Here is a 21,492-nt window from a genome sequence, read left to right as displayed (position 1 = left end):
AACCAAAATCCAAACACGACACACAGGTCATATTTACATATTGTATCTTCAGCTAACACTGAAATCTCTTCTAGACAGAGGAGTCACATAAGACTTTCTTGGTTTTCTTTCCTAAAATGTCAAATCAAAGCAAAAATAGTTCATAATAATTGCCAAGTCAGGATGAATTGGTAGTGGGCGATTACTCTAACCTCACATTTAGACATGACGTCATTTCACAAAGTGGTTCGAAGGACATTTTAGCAAACACCTTTCCACGAAATTGTCCCAAAACAAAATACACTGCCTGTCCAAAAAAAGCTTTGATTACGGTACGCATTCACCGTGGCATCGTTTCGATAAGCTTCTGCGATCTCACAACATGTATTCCCGTCCAGAGTTGCATTGCGTTTTTCACCAAGATCTTGTATTGATGATGGGAGCGAAGTCTTCTCCAGCACATCCCAAAGATTCTTAGTGTCAAGGTCTGGACTCTGTGGCCAATCCATGTAGGAAAATGATGTGTCATTCTCCCTGAACCACTCTTTCACAATTTGAGCCTGATTAATCTTGGGCTTGATCTGGACTCATCAGACTACATGACCTTCTTCCGTTTGACAATTCCTAACCCAGTTTTAGTAGTTTCATCGATCTCCTTTAGATGTTTTCTTTGTTTGATTTATGACAATAATTTGACCCTTCTGAAACAGATTAACGTCTTTTCCACGACCACGAATGTTTAAGAAATGAGAAGCTACTCGCTGCATCAGTTAGAGTTAAATAACTTGTTGCCAGCTGAAAAATAATCATCAATGCAGTAATTATCCAATGGGAGGCTCGTACCTATTTGCTTAGTTAACCCAGGTCGTGACTTTTTTTTTTTTTTTTGGACGGGCAGCGTATATAAACACTAACTTTACAAACTAAATTCAAACAAACAAACAAATAATCTCCACAAGTCATATTCTTAACAAAGACTTGAATTGAGTTGAGTGCAAAATTAAGTGTCTTTTTTTTTTTCCAAAAATGGATTTGTTTCAGTCACATACCTCCATTAGTGCAACCCATGCAAAAAATCTTCTTCATGTCATATTTTGTATTCTGCCAAAAATCTGCAATCTTAAAACCTTTTCTCTTTAAATGGCCAGAACAATGACCGAAGTTTCCACGTGCTAAAATACCCCCAAAAGAGTGTATCATGACTGATTTCCCAGGTAGGTGATCCAAATTAAATATTAGCATTTTAGTCGTGTTAGTTATTTCCCATTTATAAGAAGCACTGTGCTGTGTTTTACAGAGTTTGCTCACACTACATGAATAATCACCTACCTAGATCTCTAACACTGTTTGAGGTATCTGCAATAAAGACAAATACTACTGTCCAGCTTTTGTCACACACTCTGGGGTCCCTGGGTATAATTTCAATAAACCAAAGTCTATTAATTACACAGTTGTATATATATTGGGAAATTTCATGAAACTAAACTCCTTATATTAGACTATTTGGATGGTGCTGCAGTAAAACATGTTTGTGCAGCACTGTACTACTGAAGGAAATCCCTGAAACACCAGATCCCATTAATGTGGACGCGTCTGGTGTTATACCTCTACACTATTTCCTCTTTTATGAAAATACGCGGCTACCACAAGTTTCTGTTCCTCACAATGGAAATGTGTCTCACTCACTTTTGCATAATTTAGGAAAACCGATGACCTAAACCTCAGATTTAAAAAAAAGCCACAGCCACTACAGGTTATGACTATCCAAACATTCTTCTAAACTCAGGTATCCCGATCCAAAACCATTCATCGCACACTGCTGCTGGTGTTAGGATGAGGCATAGATCATAGAGGTTTCAAGTCTCTGTTGGCACCTTCCCTGACCTATCCGGGTTGTCCACAGCCCTCGTCTCACGTCCCCATCTCAGGTGTTTCGGCAGGACTGACAGCAACGGCTCTTAAATTGGGGCAGCGGGCAGAGCTCCAGCTGTCGAACCCTCTCGCAGTACCTCGTGCTGTCTCTGCACTCTCCTGCTGGAATACGCAGAACATATAGTTTACGATGCATACTCGCTTTAAGCCTAAGCTCCCCTTTCTAAGACAGAGGAGCAGCTGTCACAATCAACATTTTTCACACATCTCCAGAATGAGAAGCATCACTGTACAGTAAAGAGCTTTGGACTAGTACTATATTAGAGCAAAAGGTACTATATCAGTGCAGATCTGTAGGTTATAAACACATTGTTTGTGTGAATGGCTGAACCTGAGACTAAAATATGGGAATTTCCCTTTTATTCTGATGTACCGAAAAAAGTTTAGCACCTAATATTCCCAAATTTCGGCACATGAAAGTGATACTACAGTATGTGCACTGCGAGCCTGTTAAGGGGATGTGATGTGTTTTTATATGATGTTTAAAAGTCAAGCTGTGGTTGGTGATGTTAAAAATGTCAAAATAAAATTAGTTTGATTTCCTTTTGATTCCAATTGAAGTTACAGTTTTACTAGGCAGCTTGGGGCAATGCTTAAAAAAAGTAAATGGCAACAACTTAGTATAGCACCCTCACCATACACTCTTGTACTGCCTCTGATATACTAAACAATATATCGTACAACAAATTCCAAAGAACCTTTTCTCACCTCTGCCACAGGACAGGATATTGCATCGCTGCCAGCTTGGAGGGCGAGGTCTCCACATGCAGTGATGTTCACGTGCGGTCCTGCCAGTTCGACGGTGCAAACAGGTCACCTGGCGTGACTGGAAACCATGGCGCCCACATGTGGCGGTGCACTGCGTCCATGGACCCGCACGCCAATGGAGCGCACAGGCCACTGTGGAGCAATTCTTCAGTGAGCTGGGCCTGCAGTGTAAAAACACACATACATGTAAGACGTAATGCTGACAGCTGGCTTTTTGCGGAAGCATAACAGCATATCAACAATGAAACACATTACATAATTTTACGATGTCTGGATTTACCTGTGGAGTCCACTGCACATCCTGTAGCTCACTTTGGTTCCATTTGTGTCTTGGCAGAAAACGTGGCGATGCTGTGTGGCCATACTTGGACCCACACACTGACCGTGACACTAGAAAAAGTACGTTTGTTTAAAATTAGTCATTGTTAAGATTCCCTTTTTGGCTCAAATGCCAACATTTCTTTCTAAAACTTTAAAGATTCTGCACTTTTTTTTGCATCTTTTAGACAATTTTTAAACAAACAAAACCAAAATTCTCAATGATTTGAAAGGGAAAGTTAAGGTGATTTCCCTAAACACAGCCAATGACTTACTTGTAATAGATTAGGAAGTATTAGCAGTGTACTTCCCCCTTGAATAATGTTAGTAACAAAACCAATGTTCAGCCATTTGGAGTAGGAAACTAGTCCAGATTAACCTAACTAACACTCAGCTACTGAGGTAATTTGTCACTGTGTGCTGCACAAGTAATTACTCTTGACACACCCCAATGTACACGCGTCTCTGCTCAATAACAAGAAGACTCACCGGCCCCCAGGAGGTGGTGGCCCATCTGGCACAGGGCAGAAGGTTGCATAGCCTTGAGTCAGAGGGTCTCCGGCCTGCGTCGCGACAGTGCCGGCTCTCCACCTCTGTCGATCTGCCCTCTGGACCTTTAATGCAGCGGACACTCCTGGTCTGTGAACCACCTCCACAAGTGGCTGAACACGGTGACCAAAAGTCTGCTCGCCACCTGATCCATCCACAAAAAAACAAACAAAAAACAATAACCTATGATGTTCATAAGCTTAAACAAAAGAGGTTTTTGTTTGTCTTAAAAATAAATATATAATATTTGATCAGACTTATATTTTATATTGTCTCAATATCTGACTCTGAAAAGGTTTATAATAATAGAGAAATTAGTTCAGAAGAGAGAGAGAGAGAACCCCATGAGGAAAAATTAGAATAAATGTAAAAAAAATAAAGAATAAAAATAATCATCTTAATTTAAAAACTAGTTTTATCAAAAAATCTAACTCAAGCTAGACAAACATGTAGTAGCAGCAAGTTACCTGTAGGGGCAGGCTTGTCCATGGCACAGCTCAGCTGCCTCACTGCTGTTTATCCTCTCAGAGCAAATAACACCATCTGCCATCCCATTGCTTTGGACACAATTTCTGCCATCTGAAAATATACCAAATAAAATGTGTCTGTGGGGTTTTAGTCAATATGTAAGAGTTAACAAAATGTGTTAGTAACTGAAATGTACTAAAGGATGTGTAATAACACACAGGACTATACGTTGTAATGTGTCTTTTAAACCACTCTCCAGCTGCCGTCCCTTCAAAAACTCCAGACCTCTTTTTACAATTATAGTCGTCAACGTGAACATGATCACGGTTCTCTGGTTTTTATCTTTGGAAATAGAAAGTGGCCTGTTCCTGTTCATAAATGAGACCTTGCACCTGCGAACAACTTGTGAAAAAAACCAAAGGTAATCCTCAATAATAAAAATAAAAAAACATAGAAGAAACACTTTTCAGCACTTTTGAAGCTTCTTTGTCATTTCCAATAAAGATTAAGTGCATAAGGTTCATCCACTAGTTTGACACGTCGCTTTGAACTTCTAATTGTTGTAGCATGGGGAGGAAAAGAAAAGTGCTGGAGCATCAGGAAACCTGCGGCGGCAGCGCCCTGATGAGAATGTCTCATGCTCTGAGGAGACGAAGCACAGCGCAGCTCGGAGGTGATCCGGGCTGTGGAGCCCTGGGGACATTCCCCTACGACTGACGAAGCCAGATGAGCCACTGGGGTATGTAAACGCTTACTCTGTATCTGTGTCTGTGGTTATGCAGAAAAATGCCTTCCCAGAATCTCTGAGTCTGAACCACCAAAGAACAACATTAACGACTATAACCTGGACTACTGAGTACTACACAAAAAATGTTTTCAGCAAAGTCACAGCAAGTAAGCAGTCATAGCTGTTTACACTAGTTTTCAGTGTCACATCTGTCTGAAACACACTTGTGTTAGCATCCTACTCGTCTAACTCTCCAAAAGTACAAATATCTTTTACGATTTTATACATTTTATGTCTTGGGAGCTTGACTACATCTTGAAATAAAGTCCTCAATATTCGGACGATCATTATTCATTGTGAATTACTTAATGCTATTGAGCTTCTGCGTTCATCGACTTTACCTGCAATCTGCAGCCAAGACGAAAGAGACGTCGATCCATATCGATTCCTGGCAGTGCAGGTGTACAAACCCTCGTCCGCTTTGTTTGGTGCCCGAATCCTCAGTGAGCCAGTGGGCAACAGGCCTACTCTGCCAACACAAAAGCAAAGGGAGCACTGAATCGGAGGCAGTTCTGTCACAGAGCAATATTTTATGCAGACTCAAACATAACGAAGTCTGCACATTTGTTCTTAACACTGAGGAGTAGTTCTAACCTGCTGTTAAACTGCAACTCTTTTCCGTTCTTTGTCCAGGTCAGTGACGGTTCAGGGTTCCCCACTGCCTCACATCTCAGCTCCAAACTCGCAACTGGTTTCTGCAGCGAAGCTGGCAACCCCACTTGTACTACCATTTCAGATGATGGCAACACTCCAACCTTCCTGGGGTGTTGGACCATTATTGGGTTTCTTGGCCTCGATCCATGAGCTTTGACGCTTGGTTTATAAAGAAGAGGCCCTTGTGTGGAAGATTCTGCACTTTCTGGAGGATGAAGAGTGGACTCGTTGGTTTCACCTTGTGTCATAAGGAGCTCGCTGAGCAACTGAGCAATGAGGTGTTCCCCCCGTCGCCCTCTGAGGCCTTCGGAGAGGCTGTGCATGAGCTCATCAAGCCTGTGGGTATCAGCAACAAGCACAACTGGAGTGGAAAGTTCTACATTGGCCCTCCCACCCTCCAGGCTTGACCTGTTCTTTTCGCTGGAGTGAGGTTTGTCATTAATGTCTTTGTCATCTTGGGCAGAGTCTTTGAGTTCAAGCAAATTCTCAACAATTTTGTCATACTGGTTGAGGGAGATGGGTAGCTCTTGAAATCCTTCTCCCGTCGGAGCCACACCTGCCCGTCCAGTGTTTTGTTGTCCACCTTTGAGGAGCCGTGAATCTGGAGCCGAGAGTTTCTGCTTGCTGCCGATAATGTGTAGGACCAGGTGTTCCCGCGCCCAGCCGGCAACGCACGTGTACACCCCGGCATCAGATGCACGAACCTGCTGAATCTTTACAGATCCAAGTGATGCGGAGAGGTGTGGGAGGCCGACCAAGGGCTTCCCTTCCTTCAACCACCGGATGTGGCCCTTTCGGAAGTGGCGAGTAGGGCAGCGAAGGACCACAGTTGTCCAAGGCATGAGGTAGGCATAACCTCCGACTACCAGCTGCAACTTTTTGCTTTTCTTCCACTGGATATAAACCTTCCTCTGAGCCAGTATTCTAGGATCAGGCTTGATGGAGTCTGTGTGGTAAAAATAACAGATTATTCTCAACTCACTTACTGTAAAATGAAGCCAATAGAGCCAAAAAGGGGGTCTCTTACTGTCACAGAGTCTGAGGGAGCATGGACGAATTTTGACTGGCTGGGCCTTCAGGGAACAGTTGTTAGAGTCTACAGCCTGATCGTCGCCTTGTTTTCTGCAAACTGTCTGACGTCTCTGAATGCCGCTTCCACACGTCACTGAACACTAGACAAATAAAATCATATGCAAGATGTGAAAATGAATTAATCATGTACCAATTTTTGGCTTTGCCTACTTAAAATATCTAGCTTGATCTCTGTTAGAAAGTTTACCTCAGACCAGTTGGTTGTGACCCATTGCGGCGGGCACTCCTGCTTGGCACAGGGCTGCTGGTTTGCAGGGATCTTGGAAGAGCAGAAGGTGTCAGGCAGCTCCAGGATGCTGCCATCTGCCAACCGTTGTTTGCACAGGACTTGCCTCTTTTGAACTCCACCACCACAGCTCTGGGAGCACTACAGCAACGCGAAAAACAGGGGTTGACATTTCCTTTCAATGAGATTATATAGCATTCTATTTGCAATAAGGTCAAATCACTCTCTTGGTGAACATCATATTACCTGGTCCCAGTCCCGTGTTTCCCACGTGGGAGGGCAGTCAAATCGGTTGCAAGCTTGGAAAGGGCTGGGCTTGGGATTTTGACATTCTTCAACCCTCAAAACCTCAGTTCGGTTGCTGTCCCTAGAAGGTCGGTGAGTACAAGCCACGGTGCGGGTCCTCAGACCAACCCCGCAGGTAGCAGAGCATGAACTCCAGTCACCTGTTTCCCACCTGTCAATACAATATTTCTAATCAGACTATATTGTGCTCAGATCATATGTTCAATAAACAACAGATATCCAGGTTTCCTGAACACTGAGTTTTAGTTTTTTACTTAGACCCACTACATTTTTCAACTCTTAACCCTGTCCGTCCCTGGTTAATCAGTGTTCTTTATCCTTTGTGTATATGTACATGTAGCCCATTATCCAATCTATAAAAGAGAGCAGTCAGGAGGAGTTAAGGGAGAGTTTTATATGTTTTTTCTTGATCCCACGAGGGGACACTCACGCAGCTTTATGAATGTGTAAATTCATGAAAGTGAAATTCTTGAAAGTGAATACGGGCGAAAACGAAAAGAGTGATTCATGGGGCGAGATTCTGGCGAAGATAAATTAAATATCCCAATGAATTCACTGATATTTGAGAAATCCCTATGGCATTAATTCTTGACCTATATGAACTAATATTCGTGTTTCTGTACAATGCAGCTCGCAGCTTCAAAGTTACTTTGACATTTTGATTCCAGTCTTAAAAATTATGTGGCATGTGTCTGACTAGTCACTATGCCTTTAAAGGCATCTGAAAACTTTGGCTTTGACCAAGTTGGCAGCAAGCTTTGCTTTTTGCTTGACAGATTAGGTGATATTTCAAAACTATTCATATTTACTCAAGGGTCCAGGGTCTGAGAAGAATTGGGAATGAAGCTTGATTCTGAACCGGTGCTACGCTCAAAGCCAAATCTCATGGCTGTTTCCCTTCAGAGGGAACAGTATCCAAAGAGTGTAGTTTAATATGGGAAGGTGAGGGGGCCTCGGGGAGGGAGTAAAGAGCCAAAGGAAACAAGTCCAATACAGTGTTTGTTGTGCCTGAAAACAAGACTCAAGGCCTGGAAAAACAGGCCAGGGCAGGCTGCAAGCCTCTGACTGGAGTGTGAGCGCTGGAACATGGACACTGCGCACGGTGTTAACTTGAAACGTGTGGCCTACTGTGAAATCCACTCACCGTTTAGCCACAGCTCAGTTGCATTAAACAACTGTTTAACCATTCAGGTATTTAGCTGTTGACACTGCTCACTCGCTTCCTGTAAAAACCCTCTGACGAAACCTTTTCAAATGCTGTGACAACAACAATAATACAATAAAATCTTAGTTGTACGTAGATCCATTAAGTCACAATGTTTTTTGTGAAATCTTAACATTAGCTTCAGCACCATTTTAGTAGGAACATTAACTCCTGCAGCAGTACATATATTTCTGCACTGACACAACCAATAATTAAAACTTTAAAAGTTGCTACAAGGACAATTTCACATCTCCGTCTAACAGAAAGAGCTTCCACAGACGTCTGATCCCTATTGTGCCTGATTCTGACCAGGCTCCACAAGCTGTCCCACTGGCTTTATTTCCTGCTCATTTCCATCTCTTTCATTCTGCTTTAATATCACCTGGACCCATGTGACCTTAATTGTCCCAGCTGGTTTAAGTGGAGAGGGATAATGCAGCGGATTAGAAGGATTTCAATCTCCTTCGTACACAGCCAGCGACGAGTAGAGATTAACTAATTACATTTATAATCCATCAGGTCTAGTTTAATGTTCACACGGAAACCATTTTAAACGCTGTCTGCATGATAGTGAGGTGGTTCACGCACGTACCTGGGCGGGCAGGGCTGAGTTTTGCAGTCCTGGAGGAGTTGTGGAGGCCGACGGGAGCTCACACACAGGCTCTGGTCTGCTGCCTCCCTGGTCTGCTTGTTCAGGCAGATGACTACAGCCTCTTGTACACCTGGAATTAGACAGCACCAGAGCAGTCACAATGGACGACCAATTAAGAGTTTGTTTCTTCTTCAGCTTTTAAAATCTGCACATGCTCTAAATCATCTTATAATAAATTAGAGGAATTTTTACATTTTATATAAAAAGCAAACATGCTGTTTTTCTTAAACATCCCTTAACAACCTATTATTATTCTTTCATACACATGGAGCACAGGCTATTACAAGCACATGAGCAGTGACAAGCGAGTCAGATGTTAGGCCCCTCACTGAAAGCAACTAGTGGTTGTATCTAATGGCGTCTGATGAACCACGTGGCGGCCTGCTAAACGTCGGGCCTGAACTGTGGATAAACTTTCAAAAGTGTGATGTCGGGTCAGGTTAAAAACAACATTAACATAAATCTCTAAGTCTGCTTCGTAGCAGGAACTTCAAACGCCACAGCGGCGCGATGGTCCACAGAAGTGCAGCCCTCTGGGTGTGTGTGTGACACCCGATACCACTCTGTAATCATCCCCCGAATGGAAGCTTGTTGGATTTGGGTGAGCGCAGACACTCAGACACTGACAAAAAGCTGCACTCATGTACACAAATTAAGTTACACATGCACAGTCCATCAGGCATTAACACGGGGGACGCACACGCTGTCGGCACACAGCCTTAGATGTGGATTTTTTCGGATGAAAGTGGGCCTCAACAAATGTTGGCAGGGTGTTTAGGAAAGCTGTCTCTGTCTGGTGCGGCATTCACTGCTGCTGTGGAGGTCGAAGTACATGTATCACCCAGGTATTCTATTCATTGTCCCCTAATATCATATAAGTTACTTCTCCTTCAAAGCCTATACTGGTTTTAGTCATCTGTCAACATGAGGTCAATGCTGTGAATTTCCACATTTGTCATATTGAAGCAATGGGGACAAATTCAGTGAGACTGTTTGCATGCTCATGTGTCACGCAAAGCCTTTAACATAGCTGTAGGTCCTTATCCTTTGTTTTCAAGTTGTGTTTTTTTATTTTCTTGCATTAGAGAGGTCACTAATGATCCATACCTCCCCCACAACTCTCTGAGCACTCCGTGAACCCCTCGTACTCCCAGTCGTGCAGTTCCTCTCTTTCAGGTGTCTCCCCTTCGTTTTCGTTTTCATTTCCATTTCCTTGGGCCAAAACGCCAGAGCAGGGAGTACGGTAGCAGGGCTGACTTGTTGCAGGTTTGACCCCCTCACACTCGTCGTCGGGCAGGTCAGCAACAGTCTGGGAGAAGGAGAGCAGCACCTGGCACTTGACAGTTCGTTGCTGGGTTCCAGCGCCGCATGTTCGGCTGCAGGGCTGCCAGGGCCCTGGAATGAAGCTGGAGAGAAGAAGCAGGTTGGCTGAGAAAGCAAACAAGGGATGATTCATGACAGATGCATTAATACAAACAGTATGCTGTTCATTCAGGAAGCATTCACTGCATGCCTATGCAAACAGGCTTAGAAATGTAGCGCAGTTAGACTTTGATTTCCCACTATCTGTACCAGCAGCGCTGAATTGAAAGTACTGTAGTCGCAGGTTTTCAGCATTTCCCCTGCGTACAGATTTTAGTCATTTTCTGCGAAGTTCATAAACTCTCTTAAGTATTTCTGAAATTCAGTCCTGCTGTGGTTAATTGAACAGCTGTAAAGCATCAGGATTGGCCCCTCTTGTATAAATGGCTTTCATGCACATCCTTCTTCATCTTAAAGTATGGATCAGAGGAGAAAATACTTGTAGATCATGAATGCCTGAAGGCCTGTCAAGATTGGGTGAGAGTTAGGGCCCAGGGACTGAACTGTCCCCCCCCCCCCCTCTTCGACAGCATTGAGAAAGTGTAGGAGAAATAATAAAACCAGAAAGCGTGAGACAGAAAAATGCTTGGATCCTAGCTGATCTTCAGCTTTAATTGACACTCTCAGTGGGAATCTAGCTTTTCTGGCACGTTGAGACCCACTGGCTAAAAGGGAAAGCATAGTTCTTTGAAGGATGAAGGAGGGGAAATCTACATTACACCATGTTTTCCAGAATTTCCAATATCGTCCAATGATGGTGATTGAGGAGATTAGAGAGGCGGTTTGATGTCAGTCTTGTGTCCACTAAATACTCTTGGAATTATAGCAATATAAAGGCGACACAGCATCTAGACTACAGTGTGCAGCTGATATTTCCTAATGGCCCCATGATATTCATCTTTTATACAACCATTACAGCAGTTCTCACTCCAAATGGCTTTCAACTTGAAAAGTGCCCATACTGTTAGAGATCCACCATCAAGTTTAACAGTTTAACAGGCAAGAGACTCATGTTAGTGTTTCCATGGCACTCGAGTCCATGCTTTATGATTGTGACACCATTATTATTCCCATTATAAACAGTTATATGTTTATAATGGGAATAACATATGTTTGCTTATTAGAGCATTTATCAGCTGATATTACTTAAAAAAATATCATCAAACCATCAATATATGTGCAGATGAATCTTTAAGACCAAAGCAACAAGCTGACTATGCTGAAATTACCATTATCACTGACTTCATCAGTAATTCCTGCTCTTGTATTAGGAATTCCCTCTGTTTACATGTTCTCCAGTTCTCCCACAATCTGAAGACATGTCATTTGATTAATTGGTGACTCTAAATTGACCGTAAGCATGAATGTGAGTGTGAATGATCGCCTGTCTCTGTACATCTCTATGTGTCGGGCCTGAGATAGACTGGTGAACTGTCCCAGGATGTACCCCTGCCTTTTACCCAGCAATAGCTGCAACACACTCCAGCGCCCCCGCAACTCCTAACAGGATAAGCAGTTTAGATAATGGTGGGATAGATAATTGTGAATTATGTGACAGATAGATAACTTTGGTATGGTCTTAACTGTAGATATGTGCATTTCCTCTTTGCTCGATTGTATTCATCTCATTCACAACTGGAATAATACAGTAGAATTTGTATTATTTAGTAGTTCTAGTACATGGTGAACGAAGACATCCAGTAACAGAGGAAGTCCAAGGCTGCAGCATGCTCTCAGTTCGGTGTACACGTCTAGCACTAACTTGGCAGTGTGAACCAATACGCAGCGTCGTTCCTCAGCTGAGCGAGTCTGACCGCAACACAAGAGCGCCCTGCTGTTTTATAAGACGCCTCAATAAAGAGCTCATAATTACACCAGCGCGGGCTCCTCGTGAGACTGATTGTGTTTTGGACAAACAAATGAATCACCGGCAGTTAGACCTTGGAACGGGAACAACAAAGTCAACAAGCCACGAACCCACAGAAATGTTTATCTTCATGCACAGTTAAAGTACATCTGTCGGTTCAAAAACAATCCTGATTTCATTTGTGGAAGGAAACAACACATTTTTGCAATATCTGCCAAAACCCTATTCTAATCATCTCAATTAAATTTCCATCAGTGGAAATATTGCATTTCATCATGCTAGTGGCAAGAGGGAAGAACGTTAGTAGTGGAATATAGATGGGTGTGTGTGCACAGCTGAGGCTTGGGGAAGACATAAGGCAATAAAGGTGCAACAAGTCTAAGGCAAGAATTTCCTTCTTCCATTCGCAACCTGGCCCCATATGGCAGCAGATAATGTATTTGGCTTGGGATCGACTGTATAACGTACACAGATTCAGTATGTATGTTTGCTTTTGGAGAAAAAAAATCATATGTTTTGGCATTTCTCTTTCTCACTCTCGCTTTCTTACTCCAAAGATAAGTCAAAGCAACAGATGTTTTGAACTTGCTAACATGGCTGCTAATAGAAATCATGCAAGACACTGGAAATAATTCAAACAGGGCAGCCATTATTACTGATACGCGAGGCAAAACCATCTGGAACACGTGAGGGCTTGCTGAGGTAATACTGGTAGCCAGTGACCAAAGAGTCTGCTAATTTCAACAAGGATGTTTTTCTCTTTCTCATCCAGCTTCCTCTTTTGCTTAAAACAACCTCATACGGCATTGTCGCTACTTAGATCTGACAGCACACGCGTCCCTTTTTTTGTGCTGAGGAAACACTCGACAATCATTTCATATTCACAGGTGTGACAGGAGACATGCATTAAAAGTGGTGCATAATTTGAGCAGTGGCCGAAACAAATAATCTCGAAATCCAGATGAATAATAATAAATAAAAAAGGCTGCTGACATTAACACAAGCACGACACAGTGGTGGGTGTCTCATCTTAACTTTTGTTAAAACCTGCATTCTGCTTTTTTACCACTGCAGAGTGAAAGTAATTAATTTAAAGCATAAATGTCATGCGACGTCTTCCAGGTTATGAACCATTAGAGCCGTGTTTAGCTGCTTTAGCAGTTTTATCCTCCCATTTAATTTACTGCAACACTTGATGGTGATCACTTCAACAGAATATCCACCTCTGAGAGTAAACTGTGGTTCCAAACAGGCTGTGTGACGAGTGTGTTAGGGTTCCAGATGAACTCTGCCGAGACGTGCAGATATAGCGGAAACAGGCGCCAATGTGTTTTTGAAGGTATTTCAATATGCTAAATATTTTAAAACGTCATGTGTTGTTCAAATGAAACTGCTATAACATAATCAACAGGTGTTTGGGTGAACATCTGGTACTCACGTCGGCTCCTCGGTCACTGTGACTTCCTCTTCCAGCTCTATGGCCTGCTTATGCCACACAGGTTTTGCCTCAACTGGGAGTGAATCTAGAGCAACAACATTTAAAACAAACAAAAAAAAAAATCCCACTGAATCCTTTTAAATTCATAGAAGCACATGTTTGGTGGTACAAACATGACGAAACAAACGCCTCGGACTGACCTATGGACTTGTAGCAGGGCACAGTCACCAGACACTCCTCCTTGATGTGGGGTTTGGTGGTGGGGTTGCAGCCTCCAGCATGGAGTCCCCTGTGATCGATACATAACACCACCCTGTAGCGCAACCCCTGACCACAGGTCACTGTGCACTGGTTGTAACAGGAGCGCACTCATATTAATGACTGATAGCAGTTTTCACACACAGATTAATACAACGAGTTGAGTTTGCTTGTGTTCAACAAATCAAAGGTATTCAAGAGAGTTTCATTAAATCCCTGCTGAGCTCTCTGCTCAGGAGTGAACTTCGCCTATGTTTGGCCAAAACAAGCATTTACAGGTACATGTAAAGGAGGAATGCGCTCGGTAAATGGCAAGGCAACATAAAAACTCTCAACTTTCTCTGCAGCTCTAATTTTGTTGGTGACCTCGCTGAGTAGAAATTTAAAAGGATGCCTACTGGTGACCACTCCTGTGCCAGCCAAGTCGGGCAGTCGAAGGTGTTGCAGGGCTGCAGGATAGCCGTCCTTGGAGAGTACAGGCACTTCCACTCCTCAGTGGGAGTAATGGTTCCCTGCATGTCTTCCTCCACACAAGACACCGAGCGACTTTGGATTCCCCCGCCGCAGGACATGGAGCAGGCCGTCCAGGGACTGCTCTCCCATCTGACAAGAGGTTGCAGGAAGTGACTGATTGTCAGAAGTCTGGGATGTGTGTGTGTGACACAATTTTATCTGTTTGTAGTAGAGTACATACCGAGGCAGCGGGTGGTAGAGGTCATACGGCATAATTTGTTTGTAGCCATCACTAAAAGGCAGAATCAATCAAGAAAATCATTAATATCACATTCTGTTATAATACATAGATTCTTTAGTTTAATCCTCCATCAGGTCTGGTATCTCACCCGGCCAGACAGGGCTCCATGTTGCACTCCTGCAGTTTGGGTTTAGGTTTGACGTTTTCTGGGTAATAGTGGCAATACTGATCTACAACAACTCGACCACTCCGAAGGTCAAAGCACTCTGCGGAGGTCAGCTGGTAACCTACAGACCAAAAAAAAAAAAAATATATATATATATATATATATATATATATATATATATATGTATCAGCTGATGAAATTAGTGTTGATATGTCTACTTTATTAAAATACTCGCCTACCTCCACCACATGTGACAGAACAAGGGAAGAAGTCCGTTTCTCTCCAGCGGTGGATGATTGGCTGATAATAGATGTACTGGACAACACTGTCTGCTCCACTCACAAACTGCACCTACAGTGTAGAAACCATATTAAGAGAGTGACCAACAAAGTATTTACTGTATAATCACATGCAGCTCGGTCATCTGTCATGTTTTAGCACTGACACCTCAGACTGGAGCCCTATCCATGGACTAATGACACAAGTGGCAAATTAAGACTAAACTAAACTGCTCATACACTTATATAATGTCGATAACTATGCTACTAGTTTGATCAAGCAACTGGGATGAATTTAGCAGTTAGCACCAATTCCTGTTTTACATTCCAGAAATTTCTTTTATGGCTCAACTTGTTCTAAACTGCAGCAAAACTACTCAGACACTAAATTTCTTTCTGCGTCCTGTGGGCAAAGCAGCTGCCAATGCAGCTAGAAATATAAAAATCATATTTCAAAAATGAAAACTAATCACCACAGGCCTACTTCCTTTGACAGAGTTTTACATCCTTTTATTTTTGATTTAAACTACAACATAATGACCTGCTGGAAACACTCAGGTTAGATAATCTAACAGTATTGGCTCGGGGCTACACGCTGGAGCCCGGGCTAAAGAGTGCAGCTTATGGGCTCACAACACGTCCAAGTCAATATAACCATTTATGTTCAAACTGGGTTATTTATCCGTTTTCAGATGGTTTTCTGTGTGTCTCTTTTTATTTCTCACTCTTCTTTTGGCAAACAAAACAACTGCTGCTGGATATCTCCTAGATCACTCCCTTGGTAGCTAGTTATGGTAGCTCTCTTCATCGAAAGTGGCGTCAGACGACTGAAATATTCTGGATTATTTCTAGAGATGCTCGATTCCACACTGTAACGTTGGAGTAATTGAATCCTGAGCATCCTGAAATGTTTGATTTGTTTTCTGCACATTTTAAAAGTCAAACGCACAAAAATACCAGCAGGATAAGAAAAAAAGATAAGTGCACAATCATTTCCAGGATGAGAGAGGATATTTTCTTAGTGTGCTATCGACATTATACAACAGAAGTCGTTGAGGACATTTCCATACTGTAAATATTTCAACATAGATATTTCTTCTACCCTCGTGGCTCAAACATATTGACATATGAAACCTACAACACACATAACTCAAACTCCACTGCCACTCATTCACACTCACTTGTTTACAGTGGAACGGTTGTCTGGCAAACTTTTAATATGATTTTCCGTTTGTTCAGACTTTTTTTGTGGCTGTGTTCCTTTGCATTTATAGCTTCTCAGATTTCTGTCTCCTCAATTCCAATTTATTGTCCGATCCCCACTTGTGTTTATGAGGGGGGTAGTTTTCACAGGCGTTCCCCGGTCTGTGATCTGTATAACTTTTTTACATCACACTCACTCACTTATGAATTTATGCTACACATAAAAATATGATGATAACCCGACAAATTATGATTTATCTTTAGCTCTTACATTTACACCACCACTTTTAAACTGTATGGCAGACAAGACATGAAATCATTTTGCACATTTTAAAATATAATATTATACAGTATGTTCACTTTTTATGTTACTAGATTTAAAGCTGTAAATGTGCACTTCTACTGTTATCATGAGTGACACACACCGAAAGTTGCATTTAAGTGGCTCAGATATACTACGATATTGTGAAAACGAAGGATATGAAATCAAATCTGCTTTGACCTCTGCATGACTCCGAGGAGTTCACCAGCAGTTCATGGAAATAAGAACCTTATCAGTGGCCAGGTTGGCTAGGGTGCACTATTTTCAGAGTTTTGCATTGCTAAAACCACAGTTTTGAATTAAAGCTGCAGAAAAGACAACAAAAACTGTCCCTGTGATTTCAGCTGTTCAGCGGAGTGAACGGTGAAGATGACTGAGGCTGCTGCTTTCAGCTACCTGATAAAAAGCTTAAAATGCTGCTGAAAGTAACAGCTTTCCCCAAATTGATTTTATGTTCACATGCTGTGAAGACAAAAAAGGCACAGAACAACCTTAGCAATAATTTTGGGATATGTTTTCTTTTTTTTTTTTCATCCAAAGATTGCAAATTCAACATTTAATGTCCTTTTATCTTTACTTCTGGTCTTCACCCACTCTTGAGGTGATGCTAGATTAACAACCTTTTTGGTGTGGTGATAGCAAACTAAACCAGCAGAGTCAGGGTCATAAAATGTAAACAATGAGCTGAAAGACTTCAAAAGCTGAGCGAAACTGTTGGGTGATAGTTCTGTGTTTGTTTACTTAAAAAACGCATATATACAATTGAGGATTTGTTCATATTAAAATATTGTAATAGTGCAGCTTTATTTTGTTGTATTGCTATACAGTGCTCGGCAACAACATTAAAGTCACATGGTGGTTTTAATGTTGTGGTATATATGTGTATATGCAGCAAGCTGCAATGCTTAACATAAGTTCTTACTTTGACAGTGAAGTCTGCTCCAAGTGGGCCAGTGATTCTCAGGACCTCCTTATCAGAAAGTTGCTGGTAGTCCAAGGTGGTGTTCTCCAAGAGGTACTGGCCTGACGTGTCTAAGACTAATTCCCCTTTCACCCCTTGTAGAGTCTTACTCTCCACATCTAAAGAGGAAACAGAGCAGACAGCTGGAGAATAATAATGTAGACATTATGATCAGAATAAAGAAAAAAGAGTTAAACTGGTTATAGACATTAACCTTCATGAGATTGTTGTGTCATAAAGTGTAAACAAGAGAAGATATAAAATGTTGAGATTCTCTAAATATGTCTTTGATTAATCACATGCAGTCGTGGCGTTCAGTCAGATCCAGTCAAACGCAAAGAAACACAGGCTGGCTGCTGCGTTTGGAGGCAAAGAGACTCACTTTGGCGCTGCAGTGAGCTTTTCCACTTTTTGACCTCACTTCAACCTTGAAGACATAACAAGGTCTTGTTTGATTCCAGCACGGACATTTAAAAAAAAAAAAAAAAGGAAAACACGGGAACAAGCAGTAACCAGCAGCAGTCAGCATCTGCCGACAGATGGTTACAATTTGAGTGCCCTCTGCCAAAAAAAAAAAAGAACTGGGGAAATAAAATAAAAGTGAAGAATCTGTCCATTCAGAAAAAGAAGAGCTTTTGGTTCAGCTCATGAGCAAAGAATAGGTGCAGAGATGGAACATTTGGACCGATTGGATCCAGTGTCGGGTTTGATGCCAGCGGTATTTGCTCTGGAAGCCTTTTGTCTTTTTAAAGCTGGGGCAAAGCATAAAAGTTAATACCTCTTCTAGTTATTCTGCCCTAAAAAACTTGAAAAGTCTTTATGAGTCCAAAGTCTAATCCAGTATTTTCACCCATTATTTGAATTTAAGGTTAATTATAGATTGATATTTGGGTGAGATATTTATAGAAAGCACAAAGAACAAAAAGTCATATTCTTTTGGACCACCAAGTTACATGACCTGCAGTAAAACTCAAAGAGCACATTCAAAATATTAAATAGTGGTATTTGGCAATACAAATGCCAAATATGCATAAATATCATGTTCAACTGTTTTGGATGGAAGGGCACCCCGGACCTACCAGGACTTACACAAGTGATCCGGGCCTTTCAGGACTAGACGAACATGACGACTCTTATAGGGAATGACGACAACAGTATCCTCAGCTTAAATGAGACAAACAGAGAGAGACAGCAAGAACACGTGTCTAATTAGAACTTGAAAACATGAAAAACGAAAATGTTTTACAGCTGACATTATGAATCTTACCACAAAACAGCAGCAGTCTTATATTATTATGAATTGAACTGCAATTAAACTTCAACAATAGGATGAGTTGAAATTCTTGACATGACCGTTAACGTCAACTTTGTGTGCTAAATATCTAAGCAGATATTCTTTACCTTTTCCTGAAGCATGCTGGGATTTGTAGTGTCCTCGCACAAGTCGACAGGATGAGCCGTCTCCATTGCAGACGCCACAGTTGTCCTCTTTTGATGTGCTCCCCAGCTCATGATCGCAACCGACAATCTACAACATACAGGGCATTGAGATTGCATGAAACATCCCCTTTTGAGCAGACTGTTCTCCTATCGCCTTCTCTTTTTTATTAAACACTATCTGCAACTTGATTGACGGAGGTTTCCGCATTCTTTGTCATTAAAACCACAACCACTGTGTGATTCTAAACAGAGTAAGGCAGGTTTAAAATCCTTTGTGATGCCTTGGGATGTAATTTGATTTCAGCTGGGGGAAAAAAATGCATTGCAAACTGTTTCCTGAACTGTCAAAAACCCAATCTTAAATATTATTCCTATTATTCCTACTGAATATGCATTTGAAAAGCAGATGGGGTCGTGTTAGCGTTGTAAGTCAACCTAACGTGCATGTGTTTTTTTTTTCTTGGATTACTTTACTTTTCAGCCCTTACATGCAAATTCACTGTAATATCACACCATGAGAACCCGTAAATATATCGTTGCGTTGACCAGCTTTATCTCAAACTTGACATTTTGGAGCAGAACTCTCCGCAGTGAGTTACAGGAACCACGTCTTTATCATATATTTTACTAACAGTAATCTTTTAAGCTATCAAGCTGATAAAGTACATCACACTTGTTGGATATTTGTCTCCGGTTATATGTGAAAAAATATGAGAGAATATAGAAGTAAAGATAGAAACATAGTCTTGTATTCCTGAAATTATTATAACATGGGAAAAATGATAACAAGTAGTCTGCTTAATCTTTTCATCTATCACTTTACAACATAATCTCCATACATGCAGTTGCGTTTAAATGTACATACATCATGGGCACTTTGGGCTCTGAAGTGTTTTTTCTGTTTCTGTGTCTTTTCTTTGCTGAGTCAGAATTATTGGACGACATACATCTTTAAGAAAGAAAGACAAGAACCCCAAAAATGTGCTGTGCGGTTTGAGTCACTGTGGATTTTCTAAACACACACACACAGAATCCTGGTCGGATATTTGTCCACTCATCTTGGCAAATTTGACAGATTTCAAATAACTTTGTTATTGCCACTGGCGTCTTTAACAGTAGGATAAAGCTGTCTTTTTTCCAAAAGACATTTTGTTTGTCCATGTGGTCTGGGCTGTCTTCGTTCTCAGTTGTACAATGAGCTCCTTGGACTTTCCTATTGTATACTGTATGTTTGTTCACCCAGTCAGTGCAGTCTAACAAACCGTTTCATGTTGAAGCCTTCAGCTTTAGTCAATCATGATCACTATTGAAAGGTTACGAGTTAAAAGGGCTCATTTCAAGCTGAATATTGGCACGATACTCTGTCAGTGATGGGTGTGCGTAAACCAAAGACCAAAACTGTATAAGTTTGTTTTTTTTTTAAAAATAACAATCTCTAGTTTTTGGAAACATCATCCAAACAATTCCTATTACATCACACTGTTGAGCAACATGTGCAATTGTATTGTAGTTAAAATGTTAAAAGTGTGTAGTGCACAGTTACACAGAGAAACTGTGGGAACAGTCCTGGGGGAGTTATTCGTTTTAAGAGTATATTTTAAGTGTCAATTTTTCATGAGACCGTGAATTATTGTATCTCCAACATGTGGTAGAATCTGCAGCATCATTAATTTGTATTTAACAGTTTGGTATTGGGATTCATTAACCAAAACCAGCATTTCAACTATGCTAACTTACAACTAATTATTGTTTAATCATGAATGCCACGTGTCTGGCATTGATGGAAAACAAACATCATCTGTTCAAAAGGCATAAAGAAAAAGTGGAAAGCAGTTTTTGCCACACAAGATCAGAGTCTTTCTCCTACCTGACAGACTCCACTGATGCACATGTCTAAAGACTCGGTGTAACAGCGAGTCCCATCCAGCACCTTGGGCGCCAGCTCCACCACGAGACCGGAACCCTTTGCTTTGCATTTGAGTGCGCAGGGGTTGTCGGGATCGTTGTACACAGGCAGCCACTCATGGTACTGACCCTGGTATCGCACATCTGCATGAGCTGAACACTGTTGGGCGCGGAAATCACCGGCATCTGGAGGGCAGTCCTGAGCGCAACGCAGTATATTTTAGACACATTATGTATCAATGCTAAATAAAATATTAATATATAATATAAATGCTGGTGGGTGAGACTGTGGTTGCTGCGTGTACAGTAATAACTGTATTGAACGAAAACAAACTTCTCACTTTCTCTCAAACAACAGGAGCCTAAATCACAGAATTACACCCCGTAACCATAAACCCTGGTAATATTTTCACAGTTCCACCACACTGGATTCTCAATCACAATGTGTCATTCAGCACATTTTAGGAGAAAACCACTTAAAAGCTTTGCTAAACTTACCACATTACTGCATGTGCGATATTTGATATTCTGTCCTTCACAGGTCCTGAAGAAGGAAAAAATGGACATGTGGGTGAACTGGCTTTAGGGGACGGATGATAAAATAAACCACAACACACTAATAAAACACGTACGCTGACCAGAGGCGTCGGCTATTTGAACCAT

At 41.6% G+C, this 21,492-nt stretch overlaps 1 protein-coding gene across 5 annotated transcripts in view; it reads right to left on the bottom strand.

Moving 5' to 3' along the window:
• Nucleotides 1-851: 851 nt before the first annotated feature.
• The window catches only part of LOC113157843 (ADAMTS-like protein 1), a 75,342-nt gene continuing 54,701 nt past the window's right edge, over nucleotides 852-21,492 (bottom strand). For 3 of the 5 annotated variants that reach the window (XM_026353462.1, XM_026353460.1, XM_026353464.1), the window contains 23 exons: nucleotides 21,328-21,373; nucleotides 20,792-21,028; nucleotides 18,886-19,012; nucleotides 18,574-18,648; nucleotides 17,446-17,603; nucleotides 14,960-15,071; nucleotides 14,703-14,841; nucleotides 14,555-14,605; nucleotides 14,259-14,463; nucleotides 13,803-13,950; nucleotides 13,603-13,687; nucleotides 10,043-10,341; nucleotides 8,876-9,005; nucleotides 7,020-7,230; nucleotides 6,735-6,914; nucleotides 6,483-6,627; nucleotides 5,396-6,401; nucleotides 5,143-5,270; nucleotides 4,014-4,125; nucleotides 3,487-3,691; nucleotides 2,960-3,069; nucleotides 2,620-2,840; nucleotides 852-2,013 (listed from right to left, as the gene is read on the bottom strand). In XM_026353462.1, coding sequence (XP_026209247.1) covers nucleotides 1,904-2,013; nucleotides 2,620-2,840; nucleotides 2,960-3,069; nucleotides 3,487-3,691; nucleotides 4,014-4,125; nucleotides 5,143-5,270; nucleotides 5,396-6,401; nucleotides 6,483-6,627; nucleotides 6,735-6,914; nucleotides 7,020-7,230; nucleotides 8,876-9,005; nucleotides 10,043-10,341; nucleotides 13,603-13,687; nucleotides 13,803-13,950; nucleotides 14,259-14,463; nucleotides 14,555-14,605; nucleotides 14,703-14,841; nucleotides 14,960-15,071; nucleotides 17,446-17,603; nucleotides 18,574-18,648; nucleotides 18,886-19,012; nucleotides 20,792-21,028; nucleotides 21,328-21,373 — 4,240 coding nt within the window. In that variant the 3' untranslated portion in view covers nucleotides 852-1,903. Of the gene's footprint in view, nucleotides 2,014-2,619; nucleotides 2,841-2,959; nucleotides 3,070-3,486; nucleotides 3,692-4,013; nucleotides 4,126-5,142; nucleotides 5,271-5,395; nucleotides 6,402-6,482; nucleotides 6,628-6,734; nucleotides 6,915-7,019; nucleotides 7,231-8,875; nucleotides 9,006-10,042; nucleotides 10,342-13,598; nucleotides 13,688-13,802; nucleotides 13,951-14,258; nucleotides 14,464-14,554; nucleotides 14,606-14,702; nucleotides 14,842-14,959; nucleotides 15,072-17,445; nucleotides 17,604-18,573; nucleotides 18,649-18,885; nucleotides 19,013-20,791; nucleotides 21,029-21,327; nucleotides 21,374-21,492 lie in introns of those variants that run through there. The other 2 variants (XM_026353461.1, XM_026353465.1) reach the window with 2 other exon arrangements.

The sequence above is a fragment of the Anabas testudineus genome, chromosome 18 (genome assembly GCF_900324465.2).
Source record: "Anabas testudineus chromosome 18, fAnaTes1.2, whole genome shotgun sequence".
NCBI lineage: Eukaryota > Metazoa > Chordata > Actinopteri > Anabantiformes > Anabantidae > Anabas > Anabas testudineus.
Note: the sequence above shows the minus strand (reverse complement) of the source record. Positions and strands in the feature narration are given on the sequence as shown.